General features: G+C 47.2%; 1 protein-coding gene across 4 annotated transcripts in view; it reads right to left on the bottom strand.

Annotated features, from left to right (window-relative positions):
* LOC105484738 (leucine rich repeat containing G protein-coupled receptor 6) overlaps positions 1 to 22,760 on the bottom strand; it is a 126,150-nt gene that overhangs the window by 25,427 nt on the left and 77,963 nt on the right. For 2 of the 4 annotated variants that reach the window (XM_011746634.2, XM_011746637.3), the window contains 2 exons: positions 20,716 to 20,931; positions 16,409 to 16,480 (listed from right to left, as the gene is read on the bottom strand). The exons of 1 other annotated variant lie outside the window; for it this stretch is intronic. In XM_011746634.2, the coding sequence (XP_011744936.2) occupies positions 16,409 to 16,480; positions 20,716 to 20,931 (288 nt within the window). The remainder of the gene's footprint in view (positions 1 to 16,408; positions 16,481 to 20,715; positions 20,932 to 22,760) is intronic. One more of the 4 variants, XM_011746635.2, reaches the window with a different exon arrangement.

Raw genomic sequence — 22,760 nt, 5'->3', positions numbered from 1 at the left:
GTGGGGAAACAAGCATTCTGATAAATTATTAGTGGGAATTTAAATGTGTACAACCCTTTAGAAACTATTTGACATCTTTTCAAATTAAAAGATTCATACCCAGGTACTCCAAGTCTAGAAATGTATAAGGATAAGTATAAGGTTGTTCAGAACAGCACTGCTTAGGCACCAGCGGCAAAATATTGACCCACAAGTGACCACAGCTTCACTCCATCAACTCTTTTAAGGAAGCTTCTGTGTCTGTGCCTTTTTTGGAGATGACAGGGTAAGAGAAGGAAGAGAAATGGAAGAGGCTGAGGGTAACTTTTATTTTCATCAGAAAAGATTTGGAATTGCTTGTGACAAATAGAAAAGAGCCCCAAAGACAGGGGAGCCCCAGGGAAAGAGGTGAGCATTTTGAGGGAGATAGTAAAGAGTGACTGGGAAGTAGAGAGTAAGAACTACAGGGTACTTCTAGAAAGTTGTACTCCCTGTTACGTAATGAGATCCCCTCTCTACCATCAAAGAGCTTCCAAAATTTTAAAGTTGGCTTTCATTTTACTCAGTAGTCAATGACTTAACCCCATGTGGAAATGTGACTGATTTGGGGGTGTCTTGATGCCTCTTGAATCCTGTTTCTGGGGTCCTGGGGTTTGGCAATAGGTTGGGGGAAGACTCAGTTACGGCGTTCCTTCCTAGCCTCCCAGGATGACCCAGCCCACCTCCTCAGCCTTTTAAAGCCACCCCTGCCCTGACAACTTTCATGGTTGTCCATCCAATGCCAGGGCAGGGGGACCACGTGGAGGCCCAAGGTGACTTGGCAGGGTTCTGTGGATAAATACCATGTTAACACGGAGATAATGACAGGCTCCTCTGCGTGACAGGTCATTACACTTAATAGTCCACAAGTAGAGCCAGGAACCCAGCCCAAGGGCCAGAGGGGCAGTGACAAGCGTCTGGCAGCCAGTGAGCCAGATAATTGTCCCTCACTACACACACACACACACACACACACACACACACACACACACACACACTAATTACCCGATTACCCTCAGACTACCCTGGTGATCTTGGGTAATTACAGTAGAAAATCCCTTCTGCCTTGCTTCTCTTTGCTCCATTCTCTAGTGAGTCAGACGCCTTTGCCTCTCATGCGTCAAACCTTGTTGATTCGCTCACAGAGAGGCTCCCACAGGCTGTGTGAAGGATGTGGTCAGGCGGAGGCCAGGATGTGTGCAAAGCACTTTGACTAAAACCAGAGGTATTGGAGTTGGAAACAGAGAGGAATTTTCAAACTGTGGAGTTCCTGGAGTTCTACCAGGTGCTACAGAAAATGCCTAGAAAACCAGACTGGGAGAATTGAAGGATGGCAGCAGGGATGAAAGCGATGGCCTCTCTTTTTGGTCTTAAATTGTATACATGATTTATTCTCGTATCTCAGGTTTCAAAAGCAGGTGTTCCCCCTCCATCTTGGCCCAGTGCACTCAGGAATTCTCCACTGTTGCCTGAGAACTAGATTTCCCACAAATGACATGGAAGTATCTTTATTGAAAAGTCGTTTATTTTTTCTTTTTGAGATGGAGTCTTGCTCTGTCACCTGGGTGAGTGCAGTGGTGTGATCTCAGCTCACTGCAACCTCAATCTCCCAGGTTCAAGTGATTCTCCTGCCTCAGCCTCCTGAGTAGCTCGGATTATAGGCATGTGCCACCACGCCTGGCTAATTTTTTGTATTTTTAGTAGAGACGGGGTTTCACCATGTTGCTCAGGCTGGTCTCAAACTCCTGACCTCAGGTGATCTGTCCACCTCGGCCACACAAAGTGCTGGGATTACAGGCATGAGCCACCGTACCCAGCTGAAAAGTCTTCATATTGCATTATTATCTCAAATGCAAAGTATTGCTTCAGTCTGGCTTCAGAGACTTTGCTTGCTATTCCAAAGGCCTAGCATGCTCTCCCCCAAATACTTCCATGGTTTACTCACTCGCTTCATTCAGGTCTCTGCCCAAATTATACCTCATCAGAGAGCCCTTCTCTGACTACTCTATCTAAAATAGCATATCCTGTCATTTGCTGTTCCCTTATCCAGTGGGGTAGATTTAAAATGATCACAAATCCTTTGCAGCTTCTCCTCTCAAGATGTGACATCTACCTTGGGCTGGGATGGCCTTGTGACTGACAAGGTCCAACAGAATGAGATGGAAGTGATACAGTGTGACTCGGTCCCTAGTCACATGAGGCTTCACAGCCTCTGCCTTTGCTTTCTTAGAATGCTCCCACCACTATGTAAGAAATTCCAGGCTAGACTCTTGAATGATGAGGGCCATGTGCAGAGAGAAGACCAGCCGACAGCCAATACCAAAGCCCCAGACATATGAGTGGCCTCCCCAGACCTCCTAGCCCTAGTTGAGCGTCCAGATGACCGCAACCTCATGAATGAGCCCAGGGGATGGCTCCAGCAGAAGAACCACCCTGATGAGCCAGCAAAGCCATAATTCATGAGAAATAATAAAGTGATATTGTAAGCCACTAAATTTTGGGGTGATTTGTTATGTAGCAATATAGAATGAGACGGCTTCCGTTCTTTCTCTTCACAGAACTTAGTCACCTGACATATATTTTTGTTTATTTTCTTCCCACCCAATTAGACTGAAAGCTTCTTGAAAATAGAAACATTGTTTCATATTCTCTCTAAACACCAGAATAATCCTGGCATATAGCAGGAGTTCAACAAATACTTGATGGATGAAGCAGTGAAGACATCTAAATAAACTGATTAATGAAAACACTAATAGACTCTTAAGAGAATCTAGAGTATTTGGGGGAACATCCTTAAGATTTTGAGGCTGATGTTGCAAAAGACACAAGATAGTCCTGAGTGGCTTGCCTGGGGCCACAGAGACCATGGGATGGTTTCATGTGACTTTGCTATCATTAAGTCTTTATACAGTTCTTTGGACCCATGTCCAGGCAATCATTGAGTAGTTCCAGCCCTCCTTGGCAGTTTCTGGTCAGGAATTTTGCAGGAGTGGCCTAACAGACAGTAGCAAAAGACATATGGCAAAAGGCATGTGAACTAGAAGTCTCTTTTTGTCAAGAAATGTGAAAGAATAAAAGCTGTGTAAAGGTCAAAGAGAATTCTGCAAACTCCATGCCAATGAGGTGGCCGGAAGTTTCCCATTTGGACATCTACACAGATTTAATGACCTGGGAAACTGCCAAAGTCCTGCTTCATATAGTACCATGTAGATGTAATCTGTGCCTCTAATTGTCCAGGGAACACGTCTTTGCAACTCTCTATGCTCCTGATGAAATCAACTCAGTGCAATGAACATTTCTTGCCTCCTTGAAATACACAAAGAATTCTGCTGGGTAAAGTGGAAGGTAGAGAGATGGGTTTGAAAAAAAAAAAAAAAACCCACTCCTATCTAGACAAATGCACAAGATGATGAAAGAGCATCTTTGACATGATTGTGGAGAGCACACGAAGCATCAGGACCTTCACAGACTGCAGTGATCACACAGAGCTGGGAAGACCATGAGGGCTTCATGGAAATGTGACATTTGAACCAGGTCTTGATAGAACAGCAGGATTTCAATACGAAGGGATGAACGGATCAAGGCAAGAGAGCATAATTTAGAGGAAGTGAGTGCTGTGGAGTCGTGTTTAGAAAAGAGCAAGCAATATAGCTTGGTTGGAGCAAAGGGCAATACTTGGAGGTAATTCTATAGGGCTCTCTCCTCTGGACTGTTGTACACTTCTTATCTGCTATCCCTGCCTCCAAGTCATCCATATGATAACCTTGCTTGAGCACTGTATGTGTGCCAGCCCCTAAGTGTTTTGTCCGAATAATCTCTTAATCCTCACAACAGCCTCAAGAGGCAGTTACTACTATTATACCCATTTGACAGTTGAGGAAAGCGAGACACAGAGATTAAATTAGTCACTCAGTCACAGAACTGATACCTGTCTGTGGCAGACTCCACTGCCTGTAAGTCACAATCTACTCTCTCTTTTCTCCATAGTTGCACTGACCAATACAATAGCCACTAGGCATGTGTGGCTATTCAAATTAACTACAAATAAATAAAATGTAAGATTTAGCTCTCAGTTTCACTAGCCACACTTCAAGTGCTCAATAGCAACTTGTGGCTAGCAGCTATCACATGAGAAGAACAGATGCAGAACATTTCCGTCATCCCAGAAAGTTCTATAGGGCAGTGCTAGCTTATCGTAATAGGAAGAATGCCAGGAATGGAGCGAGAGTGGACTTCTCAGCCTCTCTCACAGTGGGGGTGTCAGAAGTGGTGCATACCGCATCTAGTCCAGGATTTATAAAATTGACAACTTGTCTCCTCACTGGTCTCTCTACCCTTCCACCAGCTAGAGGCCAAAAACAGTGAGGCCCTAGAGGTGGCAAGCTCCCAAGAAGCCAGATCCCTGAGTCATCACACGGACGAGGGCCACCTGCCAAGAAGACACACTCTCCTTAGACTGTTACATGATCCAGAAATAAACTTCTATTGTGTTTGTGCCATTATCCATGTTTCAGTCTATATGTCACAGCCATTTAGCCTACCTGAACTAATTCGGTGTCACAGCCAGGATTTGAACCCCGGCAGTGTGAGTCTGAAGCCCACACTCTTAGCAACTACACATCTGCCAGAAAGACCTTTTTAAAATGCAAAACTGAGTCTGTCATTCTCCTGTTGAAAAATCTGGAAAGGCTTCCAGAACAAGGGCTTACAGACAAAATCCAAATCCCTTAATGGGCTCCGATGCCCTTAACTAATCCCTCAGCTTCATCTGCCATTTCAGTTCTCCATGGGTTGTGCCATTTTCACACCCTTGTGTAGCTACTTGCGCCCCTCATGCCCTCAGTCTGAAATACCCTTGCACCACATCCACAGCTGTTGAAATCCTAGTCATCCTTTGAAGTCCGGCTCAAATATACCTTTCTCCCTCAATCCAACCCAATCCCTATAGTCAGAAGGAGTCACTCACTCTCTCGGAACTTTTCTGGGATTTCTTCCTCTCCATGCATAGCATTACAATGGTAAAGGTAGTGGAGGTAATAATAGTAATTACTATGCATTAGTTATGGTTCTAGGTGATTTGCATACACTAATTCATTTAATTGCCATGCCAACCCTTTGAGGTAGGTACCATAATGACCTCCATTTTGGAGATGAGAAACTGAGGCACAGAGGGAGATAATCACTTGACCACCGTTCCACAGCTAGAAGGGCGGGGATTGAAGCCCAGGCAGTTTGAGTCTACAGTTGGGTTTTCTACATGCATATTGTCTCCCCAATGATACAGGAAGTTTGTTGAGGTTGGGAAGCATATGGGTTCACTTTTGGATCTCCCACAGCCCAGGCACAAGGCCACACATGTGAATGTTCACTGTTGTATGATGACCATTTGAGTCCACTGTGCAGGGTCTCAAGATGAGGGCTCCTTTGGCCTTGGTAGCTGGCTGCTTCATGGCAGTGTCTTGGCCTTTGGGATTAGACTCTAACACACAGACTCTCGGTGACTGCAGGGAAGGCCTCCCCTGGCACCAGGCTCAGTGTGTATCTTCCATTGCAGGATGGCTTATGATGGCCTAAGCTTCAGCTGGAAAACTCATCCATGGCTTAATAGACTATTATCTTTAACAGCCCACAACCAGCCAGCAGCCCAGGAAGAGTTCGCTGTTCTGTCTCCTGCTCCCGGGAGCTAGAAGCAGATGGGGAAGGACTGAAGTTAAAGAGAAACCTCTTCCAACTGCAGCCAGAGCTCAGTCTGGAAGCTGCAGCTGTCCATAGCTAAGACACCTCTTCATCTGCTGGGCTGTTTCTAGCCAAATCTAATCAAAACAGATGGCAAATTCATGCAATCAGTAAAAGTAGCTGAGAAGGCAACCCCAGCCCCAAGCTGATCAAGGACCCAAATGCCCAATTTTCTCTTTTCCATCAGGTTATGTAGAAATGGCCAACTTCAGAGATCTCTGGAGAGCCTCACTGTAGATTCAGATGTAGATTCAAACGACAGAGCTGGCAGGATTTTACAGTCATCCTATCCAGTTCCTTCGTTTTCTTTTTCTTTTTTTCTTTTTCTTTTTTTGAGACAGAGTTTTGCTCTTGTTGCCCAGGCTGGAATGCAATGGTGCAATCTCAGCTCACTACAACCTCCTCCTCCTGGGTTCAAATGATTCTCCTACATCAGCCTCCCAAGTCGCTGGGATTACAGGCATGCACCACCATGCCCAGCTAATTTTGTGTTTTTAGTAGAGATGGGGTTTCTCCATGTTGGTCAGGCTGGTCTCAAACTTCTGACCTCAGGTGATCTGCCCACCTCAGTCTCCCAAAGTGCTGGGATTACAGGCGGGAGCCACCACACCCGGCCCCCCTCCCCCTTTTTTTATTGATGAGGAAATTAGCTTGGAGAGAGGAGGTAAATTGCTGCAAGTTCCAGAGCCAGGATTCAAACGCAGGCCTCTTGGCTCCTGGTTTAAAACACTTTCCTATATTCCACACAGAGTTGGATCCTGACTAGGCTCTAAATAGCAGGGCTAAGAAAAAAGTTTTAGGAAGAGAGGATAAATGGACGTGGAGGATTGGGCTTCTGCAGGCATTTCTTTTGGTGCTTATAAGCATGTCAAAGCCAAATAACTATGATTTGGAAGTTAAATGTCTTTTTGTATGTTATCTGTGTTAGAGAGAGCTCTTGTCTTCTGTGCACCAACAGGATCATCTTGAACAAATCTCTTAATTTTCTTAGCTCATTTCTTCACCTGTAAATGGGACATAACCATTGCATAAGACTGCTCTGTTCACCTGGTCCAGAGACTAGCACAGAGTAGATGTTCAAATAATGCCAATTCCTTTGATCTCTTCCTTTTACTAGACATAAGCTACTAGAACAGACACTTTCATTCTTTAGATGCTACGAAAGTCAGCACGCAAGTTGGCCCATCTCCTTTTCATAGCAATTAAGAAAGATGAATATCACTAATTGGGTTTCCACTCACATTTTTATTCTCAAGGCTAACATTTGTGTTTATTACTGAATCATAGATAAGGGCACATGGGGGAATATGGGTGAGCCTAGCTCCCCATTGTGAAATGCAAAACACAGAAATTTTAGATAGATTGTAAACTCTGAATTGCCTTTTATCTCCCAAAGGCCTGGAACAAAGGCAAGCTAGCACAGTGAATACATGTCTTAATTGCTTTTCTCATACTGCAGACAGAGCCTCTGTCCTAAATATGACTCCACGTGCTTGGGGCAGATAACTGGGTGAGCCAAGAACCAACCAAAATTTTATGACTAATAGTATTGTTTTACTTCTAAACAATCTACATAAAAGGCCACCCATTAATAAATGCAGCAGTGAGTAAACTTGTCATTAGTTTCCATTGAGAGACACAGATACAACCTCCCTCCTTCCACCTACATTCTCTTTCTCGCCAGAGAGAAAACTCAGAATCTACCTGAAGCAATAGCAGCGCTGATTTTAAAGAAAATGACTGATCTCTGAGATTGAGATTACTTGTTGCCCTGCCCTAATGAAGCACTTGGAACCACAGAAACCTAGAATTAGAAGGGAGGTAAAATATAATAGTCCAACCTGCCCCCAAAGGAAGAATCATCTCTGAGATTCTGGCCCAATGAGGATCCAGTTTGTACTAGAACTATCTAAAGGGCAGGGCACTCACTGACATGCTGGGTGTCTCTGGTGCTGTCACTGCTGGGCCACTCTGCAGATTAAGTAATCCTTCCTTACCATCAGCTGGAGTGCCCATCTTCACTTCCCTGCTTGGCCCTCATGCTGTCAGCTGGAAGAGCATAAAATGTAATCTGCCTTCCAAAGATGATCGTTGTACTCTATCCAAGGCTTCTCTTCAGTTCTTTGAATCACATTTTGTGACACTTCATATTCTCACCACCCTTCCCAGGAGAGCCTTTGCCACGCTTAAGATATGGCACCCAGAACAGGATCCAGTTCTCTGGATGCAATCAGACCTCTGTGGGCAACATCTCTCTCACCTGGATGTTTGGGGCCTGTTAATACAGGAGACCTGAAGGCTCTGAGGTGTTCCTGACCACAGCAGAATGTGGCCTGATAATCTTTCCCAGAGACTTGGACCTTCTGGTCAAAAGCTAGGGTCTTGCAATTCTGACCAACTGGCTTGTGGGAAGGTGACCTAGACCAAAGGGAGGGCCGAGGGACCATCCTTGTGGGTTCAGTCCATATCCAGGCCATTTCTCCAAGACAGCATGGTATACCTGTGCCAGCTCCTGGACTGTGAGAGGACTGACTAGAGGATACTTACATCTAGGGTTCAGAGGAGAGGTCTGGGCTAGAGACTGCATATCTCAGAGTATAGATGTGACTGGGGCTGGGAAGAACCTTAGATGTTAGATAGTCCAATGCCTCCCAGTACAGATGGGAAAACTGAAGCCCAGAGAGGATAAAGATTTGCCAGGAGCCATACATCTATTTGTTGAAACAGTTGTTCACCAAACATTTATTGAGTACCTTCCCTGTGCCTGGCACTGGGTCAAGAGCTGCAAATATAAAAGTGAATAAAACTCATGGAGAGATAGGAGGCAGGCAATTAAGTGAGTAAACAAATTATTGGGATATCAGATTGTGGTGCACGCTATGGAAAACGAGGAGTGCTGGGAATGGAGGTTGCAAAGTGGTGACCAGGGAGGATACTTAAAAGGTGACATTTGAGCAAAGTCTTAGAGGAGGTAAGGAAGTAAACCATGTGGATAATGGTGGAAAGAACATTCCAGACAAAAGGAACAGGCTTGATGCAGGAGCAAACGTAGTGTATTCAAGGAGGCCATCGTGCCTGGAGTAGATTGAGGAAGGGGTAACACCAGAAAGGCAGCAAGGGGCCACAGCATCTGAGGCCTTGTAGACCAGTACAGAATGTTGGGTTTTTTTTCTGGAGTATGATGAGGAATCACTGGAGGGTTTGGAACAGAAAAGTAACATGACCTGATTTGCATACTAAAAGAGTCACTCTGGTTGTTGTGTTGAAAATAGATTGTAGGATGACAAGAATGAAAGCAGAGTGACCAGATAGAAGGCCACTGCAATAACCCAGGTGAGAGAAGGATGGCGGCTTGGAGCATCGTGGTAGCAGTGGAAGGGGTGAGAAGTGGTCAGATTCTTAATATAGTTGGAAGATGGGGCTAATGGAGTTTGCTGACAGCTTGGATGTGGGATGTGAGAGAAAGAGAGCTGTTTTGGAGGACTCCAAGGTTTGGGCCTGAGTAACTGCAGGAGTAAAGCTGCCATCACTGAGCTAGGAAGACTTCTGGTGGGATGGGTTCAGAGAAAGACTCCGGGGTTCAGTCTGGAAGTCTGGATATTTGTTAGACATCCAGTGAGCACATTAAGAGGGCCTTTGAATATTTAAGTCTGGAGTTCAGGAGATAGGTCTGGGCTGGAGCCATCAGCAAACATACAAGACCAGATGAGAACACAGAGGGAGAGAGCGTAAACAGAACTTGAGTCTTGGGAGAACTTGAGCCTTGGGACATGCCAAGGTTAAGGGGTTAGGGTGATGAGGTCAGAAATGCTGGAAACAGTGCATTCATGATAAGTTGAAAAGAACTCAGGACTTCTAATCTAGAACCCTTTCGTCTCTGTGACAGCAGGGGCTATACTTTGTTGTTCATAAATATTTTCCCAGTGCCTATAATGGTGGCCTGGCACATACTAAAAACTTAATAAATAGGTATGGAATGAGTAAATCTAAAGAAACAGAAGTAAAGAGAGTGGTAGTCTTTAATTCTTACCAGCTCCTCCTTCCTACAGATATGGGAGGGCCAGACCTGAACTTCGTTTCCTCTCCGTGACATCTACTAAGGAACCTGTGGGCCAATCCTCCCCACCCCCCTTAACCTCCCTTCCTCTCCATTCCAGACCAGCTGGCTGGGGTGCCTGTGGGAGCAGTCGGTGGAGGGGGTAGAGTTCACGGCGGAAGTTTTGTCCCCATTGCCAGCAGGGGAGGGAGAGGCAGCAATGACAGGAGCAGTGACCTTGGCTACCCCCCACACCAGGGCAATGGGAAAGGGAACGTTGTGCTGGGAAGAACTATTAATAACTCGTCACGGTCACAGAACGCAACACACACTCATTGGGCAGCTCAATTTTCTGCCTGTTAAAAGTTATTAGTGGTTCTGTAGGGGAAGCCAGAAAAAATTTATATGGAACAATAAATTCCTCTATAAGCCACAAAACCCTACAAATTTGCAGCTAATAAACCCACAAATGTAAGATGATTAAGAACTGGCAAGGAAAGAGAGTTCCTTGATTCTTAGCCTCAAGAGGCAGTGTGGTCTGATGGGCTGACACTGGGCCAAAGGCAGAGAAATCCAAGTTCTAATCCTGGCTCTTAATTAGCTGGGTGTCCTTGGGCAAGTCATCCACCCTCTGTCTCAGTTTCCCATCTGTAACATGAGGATACACAGTTCCTGCCTTGTCTTTCTCAACAAGTGATTGGGGGGATAAATAAGTTATGAGACAAGACAGCCTTTCAGAAAAAAATATTTCTAATTCTCTTAACTGCAGGTAATTATTATTCTCCCAGTGACTAGTGGGACTATCAGCACTTACCTTGAGATATGAAGGCAAATTTGCAAGATTCATCTGGACCTCTGCCCCAACCCATTAGCCTGTCCCCAGAGGGCTCTGTCATAGAGCCCACCAGGATAGCTGTATAGTGGGTAGAAATATATGTAGCCCCCAGAAGATATATTCAAACCTGGCACCTGTGAATGTAAGCTAAGCCTGGTACCTGTGAATGTGAGCTTATTTGGAAAAAGGGCCTCTGCAGTAGGAATTAAAGATCTCAAGATGAGATCATCCTTGGTTAACATGGTGGGCCCCAAATCCAATGGCAAATGTTCTTACAAGAAGATGAGACACGCAGAGGAGAGACACAGAAGAAAACAAAAAAGGCAACCTGAAGATAGAGTAAGATATTGGAGTGATGGGTCTATAAGTCAAGGATTGCCACCAGACACCAGAAGTGAGGTGAGAAGCATGGCATGGATTTTGCCTCAAACCCTCCAGAAGGCACCATCCCTGATAACACCTTGATTTTGGACTTCTGACCTCTAGAACTGTGGGAGAATAAGTTGCTTTTTTTTTTTTTTTTTTTTTTTTTTTTGAGACAAAGTCTCACTGTGTCACCCAGGCTGGAGTGCAGTGGCGCAATCTCGGCTCACTGCAAGCTCTGCCTTCTGGGTTCACACCATTCTCCTGCCTCAGCTTCCCAAGTAGCTGAGACTACAGGCGCCCACCACCATGCCCGGCTTTTTTGTATTTTTAGTAGAGACGGGGTTTCACCGTGTTAGCCAGGATGGTCTCGATCTCCTGACCTCGTGATCCGCCCGCCTTGGCCTCCCAAAGTGCTGGGATTACAGGCATGAGCCACCACGCCCGGCCGTTGCTATTTTTTTTAAGCCACAAAATTTGTGGTAATTTGTTATGGCAGCCACAGGAAATTAACACAGTAGCTATGCCTTGACTGCCTGGAAATTCCCATCCATCCTACAGAGGAGATGAGACACAGCATGGACCACTGTGAAATGACACTTCTGGGTAACATCCTCCCAGCCACCTTAGGACACATTCTGTCCAACATTAAATGGGAAGACAGGAAAGGAAGCCAACATAAATCAAGCACCTATAATGTTCCAGGCACCATGTGAAGTCATCTCATTTAATGTGATCCTTGCCAACAATCTTCTCAACTGAAAACTATTATCCCCATTTTCTATTTGTGGAAACCGAGGCTCTTGAGAAGTCAGGTGACTTACACCTATTACATGCTGGTGGCAGAGCCAGGATTTGAATCTAGGTCTGCTGAGTCAAGATGAATCCTCATACTACCCCGGGAAGATCCCCGAGCCCTGGGAGGACCTCGGTGGAAGTCCACCTGGTTTCCCGTCCCTGGCCAAAGGCTGACATCAGGGACAGGAGTGAGGCGTAGGCCAGATACTCTCAGAACCAAGTCAGAGCCAGTTCCTGTTGGCATTAGCAGTTTCAAAGACACACAGAGAGAGGAAATTTTCTAGCTACAGTCACTGTTGAAGTAAAAATGTTCTGTGGAAACAGATCACCAGAGCATCCGTCACCAGAGGAGATTTGATGTGGAAGGTACAATTTTGTATTATAAGGCAGAATTCAATACATTTCTTCTTTGCTCTCTTCCCATCCCAGGCCCCTGTTGAATGCCGGTCCTGATTTAGAGAGACAGCTGGGGCCAGATTTCTGTTCTCACTATGGCCCCAGGCTCTCTTCCAAAGGGAAGTGTCCAGCCAGCACAGGGCTCCAGTTGGGCCTGATTTGTTCAATGAGGTTATAACAAGGCCCAGGGAGCATCATCCAGGCCCAAGAGAGGTGAGACACTGTTGTCCCCAGGTCCATCCTGGACCCTGTCCCCTCCTGGGTTCTAGCTGAGATTCAGCCATCAAGTTCCCAGATCTAGAGCATGAGGGTGGGCCCTTTAGGATGCAATTGGGTTTGCTAGACCTTTTCTTTTCTTGCAAAGATTTTTAAAGATTAGCTGTCAGGCTAGACTAGCTCCTCATGGCCTCCAGGCACACATTTCCGAACACTGACCTAGGGTTTCAGGTCCTGAGACCTCCCGGGTAAACCTTCCTAAAAATGTTCTTCAGCATGCTCTCTTATCTCTCAGTCTAGATACCTGGGAAGTCCTACGATTGAGCTGACCTTGACGGAACCTCGTGCTAAATGAAGCAACGTGTTACAAAGCAAGAGGTATGGTTTCTAGTGGTTTACTATCACTTACAAACTATAGAGACATGGGCAACTCACCCCCAAATACCTACATTTGGTTTGATCTGGTAAGTGGAAATACTACTTCACAGTCTGGGGGCTAGACCACCTGTGATTCTCAATTTCCCAGCAAGTTGGCGTCATCCTCATTGTGGAAGTAGAAAGGAGTTGTGGATGCAGGATGGAGCATGACCTGTCTGCTTCTGGCTGAGGTTTCTTGGCAAAGTCTGGAATGATGATGACTACATCAGGAGAAATGTCCTAGGAGCTTCCTTCCTACGAGGTCAGACTTCTGCAGAGGACAGCAAGGTTTCTGCAGGAAGGGGGTGGGGCGGGTGAAGTCGGCCTGATTTGTTCTGCTAAGCAAGAGACAGGTCTTAACAGTGCCCATCCCCTGAACCCTGCCCAAATCACTTGAATTTGCTGGCCCTTTTTGAGTAAAAGAGAGCATGGTGTATGTCTCTCCCACTTTCCCCCATCTCTGAGGCAGCCCATGTGTAGATGAAGGAAGTGAGGCTCACGGAGGTGGAGTTACTTCCTCTGACTGACCCAGCTTGCAGAGGCAAAGCCAGGGTTGGAAGCCAAACAGCTTGGTCTCCAGAGCTGAGGCCATAACAGAGGCCGTGTTGCTGCAGGTGCATTTGTGATGGGCATTTCTGTGCTGTCCTGGGTTGTGGGGTGGGGCTGCCTATGTGGAGTGAGGATCATGTAGGGCTTGCAACCTGTGGCACGTGTGTTGCATGTGCACATGATTGGCTGTGCAGTTCCAGATGCCTGTGTGGCCACGCGTGTGCATGCCCGCTCCTGGCCCCTCCTCCCCAGGTGGTATGGCTGGGGGCTGCTTTCTCCACTTAGAGGAGTCTGCAGAGGAGCCAAACCACAGCTCCAGCCAAACCGCAGCTTGGGCCACAGGGGTTTGATCTTCCCTCTGCTGCCGGAGATGAGAGAAGTCTAAGTGGCAGAGATTTACGGGGCCTGAGGGAGAAATACCCTTCCAGTGAGAAGCTTACATGAAAAGCTCCAGAGTAATAACTGAGGCTGCAAAGCGTGCCAATTATGCAACAATTAAAAGGTTTGACTATCATTTCTTTCTCCTTTTATTCTCCCATCTACTCCTCCCCCTGCCACATCTGGCTGCCCCTGCAGGCTCCCCAGCAAAAGCTCTGGGGAACAGAGGATAAAGAACACACTTTTCCCCTTTTTAATTGGAGATCAAAAGTTGGAAGAAGAACTCACCCCCTCAAGGGCAGGAAGAAAGGGGTATTGTTGAGATGGAGGCCCTCAGAGGAGGGGATGGGAAAGGAGAAAGGAGTGTAGGGCAGGTTCCTATACAGCTTGTCAGGGTCTGTAAGAATTTTACACACATCATCTCACTTAATCCACAGGCCAACCCTGTAAGATTAGTATATTACTGGCATTATGTTTCAGATTAGAAAACGGAGACCCACAGAGGCAAATGATTTGACCAAGGTCACACAGCTGGTAGAACTGGCATTGTACCCCAGGCTGTCTGATGCCAAGGGCTTTGCCACCAGGTTCCTAGCCTTAGCTTTCCCATTGGTAAAGTGGGTGCAGGCCCTGGGCTTTGTGTGATGGAATCAAGTGCTCCCGTAGATGAAAGGTACAGTGGGCGCTTAGCGGCAGGATTGCTCTGTAATTCAGCCAGCAGCAGCTGAGCCAAATGCCCTGCGCAGCAATCCAGTGGCTAATTGAGAAAGAATTAGGCAGTGTGCCCCAAAAGTGAAGAAACAGCTGCTAGTTGGCTTTTTAGAGGTGCCAACACACAGCCAGTATATGTATCCCCTCCCCAACTGATTTCCCAGCAGAGCTAACAGCGCCCACACTCCAGGGCCCATGGCATTGGACTCCCTCCTGCCCTTCTCATCCATGGCAACTCCAAACACTGCCCTAAAAGCTCTTATATCTCCTGAGGGAGGGTGGTGTGGGGGCACAGGCTTTAGGAGGCTAATGGCCATCTCTTACATCCAGGATTCCCCCAAACAGCTGGCACATAGCAGGCTCACACAGCTCACATTTGACCCAGACAAAATAGGACAGCAGGCTCTACCCTAGGGACTTTCATGTATGTTTTCTCATTAACACACCCTAGATCTGCTCTGTCTCTAACTGAGGGAGTAACTCTGGGCAGGCCATGACACCTCCCTGGACATCAATTTTCTCAGATGTTGATTGAGTGGGCTAGACTGTCCAGAGTTAACTGCCCAGCTGTCTATGACAGCTAGAGAGGGAGGAACATGTAGCCCAAGTCACTCACAGTGGCAGGGAGAGGTTCCGATCATCCTGCCTCCAGGCTGGGGCATGTCCCCCACACCTCAGTCCTCAGTCTTCAGGAGGGTGAGCATGCCGGCAAAGCTGGGCTGGCTCTGCCGTTTCTCCTGCTTCAGGCTGAGCCCAAGAAAGCAGCCACACACCTGGGTCTTGTGCCCACAGGAAAAAAGAGTGGAGCTTGCGTCTCAGCATCCCTATTACTTTTCCCTGCACCACCACAAATGCCGTCAGCCCAGGCCTCCTGGGATAGGTTTTGCTAAATGGTTTTCCCCAATATATTGCTTCCCAGGTCACAGCCTGACTCTCAGCATTTTCTCCTCTGCTGCTTTGGATTCTTGAAAACCCCTCACCTCAGGAGTGACGTCCTGGGGTATGTCAGTGGGGTGGAGAATAAGGGGGATTGGTTATGGAGAGCGAGGCGGAGCAAGTCGGGGGCAAGAGAAACTGTGGCCATCCCCCCGACACCATGAGCTCTACCCCAACCTTAGTGGCTCGCACTTGGTGACCTGGGGGTCCTTCTTTCCCCATCGCCCCTCTCCCAGGCCTGTACCAGGTGGCTGTGGTAGCCAGCTCCCTCATGGGAGCTGAGGGACCCCAGCTGGCAGAGACGGCCACACTTAGAGAGCCCAGCCAGTTGTTTGCTCAAGTGGGGCCCACTCAGCCCACTGTGCAGGGGCTGGCAGGACTCCAGAGGAAATGATGGGAGGCTTTGGGTGCATTCTGACCTTAACTGAATTCCAGGATGATGATGTGTGAATAATATGGCTTTTTGAGAGTCAACAGCTTGGGTGCTTTTTATAGTCAGGCTGGAGCGCTGAATGGGCCATCTCCCCGTTAATCATTTAGCTAGTTAGATCAATTGGCAAACAATCCCAGCATTACTCTGTGGTATTACTCTCCCTTCCGTCAGCAGCCACCCTTACACAGATGTCAAAACTGCCATCAAGTTAGCCCCAGCCCTACCCCCGTGCCTTCTATTCCCCAGGCTTCATATTCTAATTCCTCGAGCTTCTTACAATTCCCATTTCTGTCCAGAATTTTCATTATTTTGGTGGTCTCTGCCCACAGGGAGATCCCAGGTTCCTACTCCTTGGGCCGTTCTGAACTCCCAGAGGGCACATTCTGACCACCTGAAGGAGGAAGAAATTCATTCTCAGTGATATTCCAGAGAAAGTGCCAGGGAGGGGCATGTGGGTGAATAAGCCCGGGGCCAGACCCCAGCACCTAGGCCTGCTGGCTCTTCCCTCTGTGTGCTCCCTCCACTCCAGGACTCCAGGCTTTCATCACCAGGCAGGACAGAGTTTGACCAAGACCTCAAAACTCACAGTGTCTCCAGATTGTGCAGCCCCTCGAAGCTGTGGGTCCCCAGATGCTGGATGCGGTTGTTATGCAAATGCCTGCACGGGAAGGAAAGACGCATCAGAATGGGTGCTGACAGCACTGGGGCCAGGGAATGGAAGAGCACACAGTGGCATGAGTGGGAAAGTGGAGGCAGAAGCATGGACAGAATGACCCTAATGATCCATCCCTTTGTTTCTAGGAACAAACTGACTGGCCAAGACTGACTTCTGAAGCCACAATCTCCACGGCTAGATTGACCATAGGCTACCCCATTTTGATTTCCTATTAAAGGAAAAAGGGAGAGGAAAGCCTTAGGCCAAGGCTAAAGCAAGTTTCCCCTAAGCTCTAGGAGACAGTTCTGATGTCAGAGGGGCTCAAGTCTGAGGCTTCTATGGCCGGGCTCCCCAGGACCCAGTCTGCCTGACTCAGTGGCCAGACGTACTTATGGGAGCCAACAGCAAACCACTGCAGACAACATATAATTAAAGGCAAAGCTTTCTGTTACAATTGGAGAGAGCTACAGATACACTCAGAGAACAGGCAGATTGGTGAGGCCAGAGGAATGAAGGCAGGCTTTATAGAGGTGGTGATCCAGAGCAGGGCCTTGAAGGACAGGTGAACTGAACAAGCAGAGGGAAGGGCATTCCAGGCAAAGGGGGACCGAAGGTGATGCAGCTTGAACAACTGGACAGAGCTATCCAAGCATAAGCCGGAAAAAAATAACATTGCATGGAAATTATGAAAACATACAACAGGGAAACTGTGAGCAAGAAGAAAGAGGATGCAAAAGGCAGGCAAAGTTTCAAGCCTAGAAGAAAAGATAACTAATGGACCAGGAACACAAAGAAATTTATCACAGTAGCCTTCTGCTACAAAACAATCCAATAAAACATTATTTCAAAGACAAATGTTCTTAAGTGAAAGGAAAAATGACACAGTAGATTAAGGAAATAAATTAAGGACCAAACTACATCACTAAAAAAAAACTAGTCAATAAATGTAAAGCAAGGGACAGTGCAGACACTGCTAAAAATTGAATTGGTGTCAGAGAGAAAACTTGAGATAATCATGATGACTATGGTTGAATGAGACAAAAATGTTAAAACAAAAACTAAATGCTGAAGACATAAAGGTGATTTAACACAAGCATCATTGATGTTTCTGGAGCAAAGAATGCAAAAATGAGACTGAAGATGTATTCAAAGACATAATACCAAAAAATCTCTAAGATGACGAAAGAATGGAATCTGCAGCTCAAAAGCATATATTGTTACAGGATAATTAAATACTGACTATTCTATACTGTAACATATCCTAGTTAAACTATTAAATTCAAGAATTTAAAAACATCTTCAGGCGGAAGAAGGAAATCACTGACAAGGGGAAGAAAATCAGGCTGGCCTCCAAGATGTTGTTTAAATATAAAGGCAATGGGCAGGCCTCATCCAGCATAGATGGGCAAGGACCAGACTCCTGTGAGCCTGGGGATTTAAAGCTTCTGTCTGTCTTCCCTATCCTTACCCACCTGCTCCATGAGGTTCCGTTTCAGGAAACAGACTCCTGTCCCCAGGGAGCTTCTCATCCAAAAGGGAAAACACCGCCTTCTGGGAGTGATCTCCCCTTAATTTTTCCCATTTCTTTCACACCTACAAACCAATTGTCATCAAACTCTATCATTCTTCTTGCCTCCTGTTGAACTTCCATCTCCATTTTCCACCCTCTTCTGCCTCCCCCAGTATCTCAGGTCCAAACCATCTCAGCTAAACATCCAGCTCCTCCCTCCAACTTCCTCCCCTAAACCACTCATTCAACCCTGGTGTCTTGGGCACCCCAAATGGCCCAGTCTGGGGGAAGTGTTGAGGCTTATAGCCCAGATAAAGAGACAAGATCACACACATGATACCACTGCTGTCCAACTAAGTGCTACCTAGGGGTCCTGTTGGTGCCAGAGCAGTGGTGAGGGGGGTTCCACATGTGGCAGAGCAACCTGAAAGTTCAGGGTTGGGTTGAAAAGAAGCCCCTTCTCTTCTACCCTGCTTGCCTGCTCACACCTCCAGCCAGGCCCCTATGCAATCCTTGATTTTAACCAAATACCTTTCTTGCTTCCCATCATATCCAGTCTTCCTTTTCTTCCTCCTGAGCCTTCCTACAGCTCATCCTGTAGTCCCTGGACAGCATTCCCCAGCTTCCTGTCCACCTCACAAGTCACCCTCTGCTAAAAAGCCTCTCTCCTCCATCCCATGAGTTGGAGGCAGGTGAAGGACGAAGGGGTAATGTTTCTAGCCTCTCCCCATGCAAAGGGACCAGTTTTTCTCTATCAGCTTTGCTCCCACACCAGTAGGTTTTCTTTCCTTAGTCCCTTGTCCCTCTTTGTCCTCAGTGGGCCTCCCCCTCAATACCTCCTAGATCTATAACAGGCCTGACTTACAGGCCAATTCCTTGGCTCCCACCCAAACCTTGGAGTCACCCATGACCCGCCTTCTTCTTGGTCTTCTACCCTCTGAAAATCTCTCAATCAGGTCAATTCTTCCTTCAAAACAGCCCTCACAGTCATGCCGTCCCTTCCATCCCTTCTACCACCTCCTTAAACTAACTGGACTTTGACTGATACCAAGAACCTCTGAACTGACCTTCCTGTCTCCAGTCTGCCTCAGTTCCAATCCAGCCTTCAAATTAATCTTCCTAAAATACTCCATTTTAACCCTTGCCTGAAAACCTTCAAGCTTCCCCCACCCACACGGGCAGATAGAAGCCAAGCTCTCTGTTCTGACATTGCAAGTCCCAACATGCACCTTTCCAGCTTCTTCTCCTGAGCTCTGCATGGGGACCCTCTGCTCCAGCCAGACTGGCGTGGTTACTGGCAGTCAAACACACTTACTCTCCCCTCCATGTCTTTATTGCTATCTACTTGGAATGTCCTCATTCTCTTCATTTCACCATCTTTCCAGGCCCAGGTCCCACCCCACCTCCCTCAGGAAGCCTCCCTCCCCTCCACCTCAGCCTTCCCACCATACCAATGCTGCTATGAGTCTGAACTTATCATCTGACTGTGTTAGCATAAGTGACACTACATCATTCATTATTTTTCCCCGTATTTATTCTGCTCTTTCAACTGGACCGAAAGCCCCTCAAGGGCAGTGTCTATATCTCATAGTTTTTTGAGTTTTCAGTATACCACATGGGTGCTCAATAAATGCCTGCTCCTGCTCATCCATCTGGGGCCAACCATGAAGTTCTTATTTCTCTAGTAATCTTACCACTCACAGAGGCCTGACCCCACCCCCTCACAATGTCACGGGGATATCACCAAAGTTAGGACCAATCACCTTGTTCTGTTTACCCTCTATAAATACCCCCTACTCCGTGACTCCCAGAAGAAGGGAGGGTGTGGCATCCTGACAGAAGAATATAGTCCACAAGGATATTCATCTTGGTTCTCCAGCTTCCCAGGACAGAGAATCAGACAAACAAATTGGTGCCTGCCTTTCATCTCTCAAATGGAACTAGGTATCATCCATTCCCTCGCTTAGAAAATCACGCCAGATCTTCAAAAGTGGGGGGCGGGAGGAATGTTACCATTCAGTAGAGTCACTAACACGCATGTTCCTAAGCCACGTTCCTGCAGCAATTAGTGTGTAACCCAAAGCAATTATACATGACCTCCAAGCCCTTTTAGTAATTACCCTATGAACTTACCAATCATTCATAGCAATTAGCTGGGAGCTAATTTGCTCTCTAAAGTTCCCACTGGGAAGGCAGAGTTAACCCCAGTCCCCAGTTCCTGCCAGGGATGATATCTCCCAGGTAATTACGGTGATGGGGTTTTGCTGTCTAATTATAAGTGATGGCTTTTCTCTGCTTCTTAAGGCCTGGGAAATGAGATTAATTTATCCCATCCCTGTGCCAAAGCATATGACTGCATCATCTAATTGTCAAATGTGGTAGAAATTACTTAAGAAATTCTTGACTTATATTTCAGTTATCATGGTATAGTTATTATAGGTGCATGGCAAGAAAATAATAGCTTAATTCCTATTTTCTGTTTATAGTACCCTGGCCCTTTAGTGACTCTCAGAGCACTTTTCAAGTTCTCATGTCATTCGACCTCATTATAACCCTATGGGATCAACAGGGAATGGTCATCCTCATGCTTTTCCAAAGGGAGACCAGAAGGTTTAGCAACATGCAAAGAAGAGCAAAGCTAGCCAGACTCCAATCCAACTCAGGTAAACATGCAGCCCCCAGCCCCCAGCAGAACCCCACTGGGGATGGGGAACAGAGCAGCACTCACAGCACCACAAGGCTGGTGAGATTCTGGAAGGCGTAGTCAGGGATGTGGCTGATGCGGTTGAGGGCCAGGGTCATGGCCTGCAGGGCAGGGAGGTTGTTGAGGGCCCTGACAGGGATCTCCGTGAGTGCATTGTCGTCCAGCCAGAGGTGGCGGAGGGAGGACAGCCCCTCAAAGCTCCTCTCCGGGACCAGGGAGATGAGGTTGGCATCTAGGCGCCTGGTGGAAGAGAGGATGGAGAGGGGTCAATCCAGGGCAAGATGCAGACCAAGCTTTGGGGATAGACTGGGCCAGCCAGGCCCTCAAAAGGGCCTTTGAGGTTCCCTGGGACTAAAGTTGTGACATGTATCCTGTATCCCACCTCTTCGAGTTCCCATATTTGGTTCCATTCCAACCCATAGTTTTTGGTTTTTTGTGGGGGAGGAGATAGAGTCTCACTCTGTTGCCCAGGTTGGAGTGCAGTGGCAGGATCTTGGCTCACTGCAACCTCCACCTCCCACTGGCCAATAGTTCTTGATCCTCTATGCCATATGTTTCCACGAATAATCCTTCTTCTTCCTCTCAGACCCAAGGCTGAACCCATAGCCTGTTTGTGAATAGACAGTATTTTCCTTCACATCCATACTCCCGGGTTTCCAAACCTATGCCATAGTACCCTAGCTCTCTGAGTGTGACCTCGACCTTCCTAACTCTTCTGTGATAGTCCAAGATCATATAATGGAGATGTTCTCAGCATTGGCAGAGGGAAATATCCTCCCTCTGAACCAACCCAAAGAAAAATGCCTCCCCAAAAGTGTAAGCCCTTCCCTGTCACCCATCCCTAGCACCACCTGTTCCTTGTCCCTTCAAGGGCCCAGGGGCAAGGAGCTCCTGCTAAAGTCCTGGGGCTTCTTGCTCAGTCGATGACCTCTGGGAGTGTCCTGCATGCCACAGTTGAAGTTCTTGATTAGCTGCCTCTCAGAACAGGTGAACAGATGGTGGACAATCCTGTTTTTGCATAACCAGAGATTCTAGGGTGATACGAGGATTACTGATGGGAGCCCTAGAAGATCTTAGCAGCCCAGCAAAACAAGATTTTCAACCTTAGCCTTTTACAGATGTGCCCAGGCCATGATAGCCTTTATCAATATGCTACTGTCTCTGAGCCCCAGGTTGGGACTTGGGCTGAACCCCTACTGCCCTAAGCTGATGGTCTCATAGGGACTGGACAAACTGACCTGTACCATGGATCTATTGCTGGACTTTCCTATGTTGAAGCGAGGCTTGGCCCTGAGCCATGGTCCTCCCACATAGCCATATGGCATTGAAGCCATGGAAACCCCAGCCTTATCCACAAAGGCCCTACAGCCCCATAATCCTGAACCCAAAGGAGAAGTGATGTGATCAGTAGGGTGGGATGGGGTGATCTTTCATCCCAACAGCACAAGCCCCCTTGTAGAAGGTCCAGTAGTGCTTCTGTCTTTTCCCTAAGCATCTCACCAGTGCTCTGTCTGTGAAGACCTCAAGCACCATTGGGAAATACTCCCTAGCTCACCAGCAAGGGGACCATGGGTGGATGGGCCAACACTGCAGTCTTGGGTGTGAAAGCGCATTCACCAGGACATTCTTCGAAAGCTGTAGTTAGGAAAGACTTCCCACCCACATCAAACCTGACATGATGGGACCAAAAGCCCTTCAGTGAGTGCCCTCTGCTGGCAAGGCCTGTCACCTTGGACATGGTTCTCCAGTGGTGGCCATCACAGCCTTGATGGTCTGTGGCTGAACCACCTTGGGGAGCTTCGTGCAAATGTGGACTCCCATGGACCATCAGCCCCAGCATCACCTGGAAGCTTGTTAGAAATGCAGAATTTTAGGCCGCACCCCAGACTTACTCAATCAGAACCTGGATTTTAACCTGACTCCCAGGTGATTCATTGATTCATCAGCACATTAATGTTTTTAAAGCACTGAGCTAGGTTTTCTAGATCTTATGCTCCCATCTAATGACCTTGGATTGCTGGAGAAGACAGGAAGACTGAATGAGGATGTAGAAAGCCATTTCCTGCTGT

This window comes from Macaca nemestrina, chromosome 1, assembly GCF_043159975.1.
Source record: "Macaca nemestrina isolate mMacNem1 chromosome 1, mMacNem.hap1, whole genome shotgun sequence".
In the NCBI taxonomy this organism is placed as follows: domain Eukaryota; kingdom Metazoa; phylum Chordata; class Mammalia; order Primates; family Cercopithecidae; genus Macaca; species Macaca nemestrina.
Note: the sequence above shows the minus strand (reverse complement) of the source record. Positions and strands in the feature narration are given on the sequence as shown.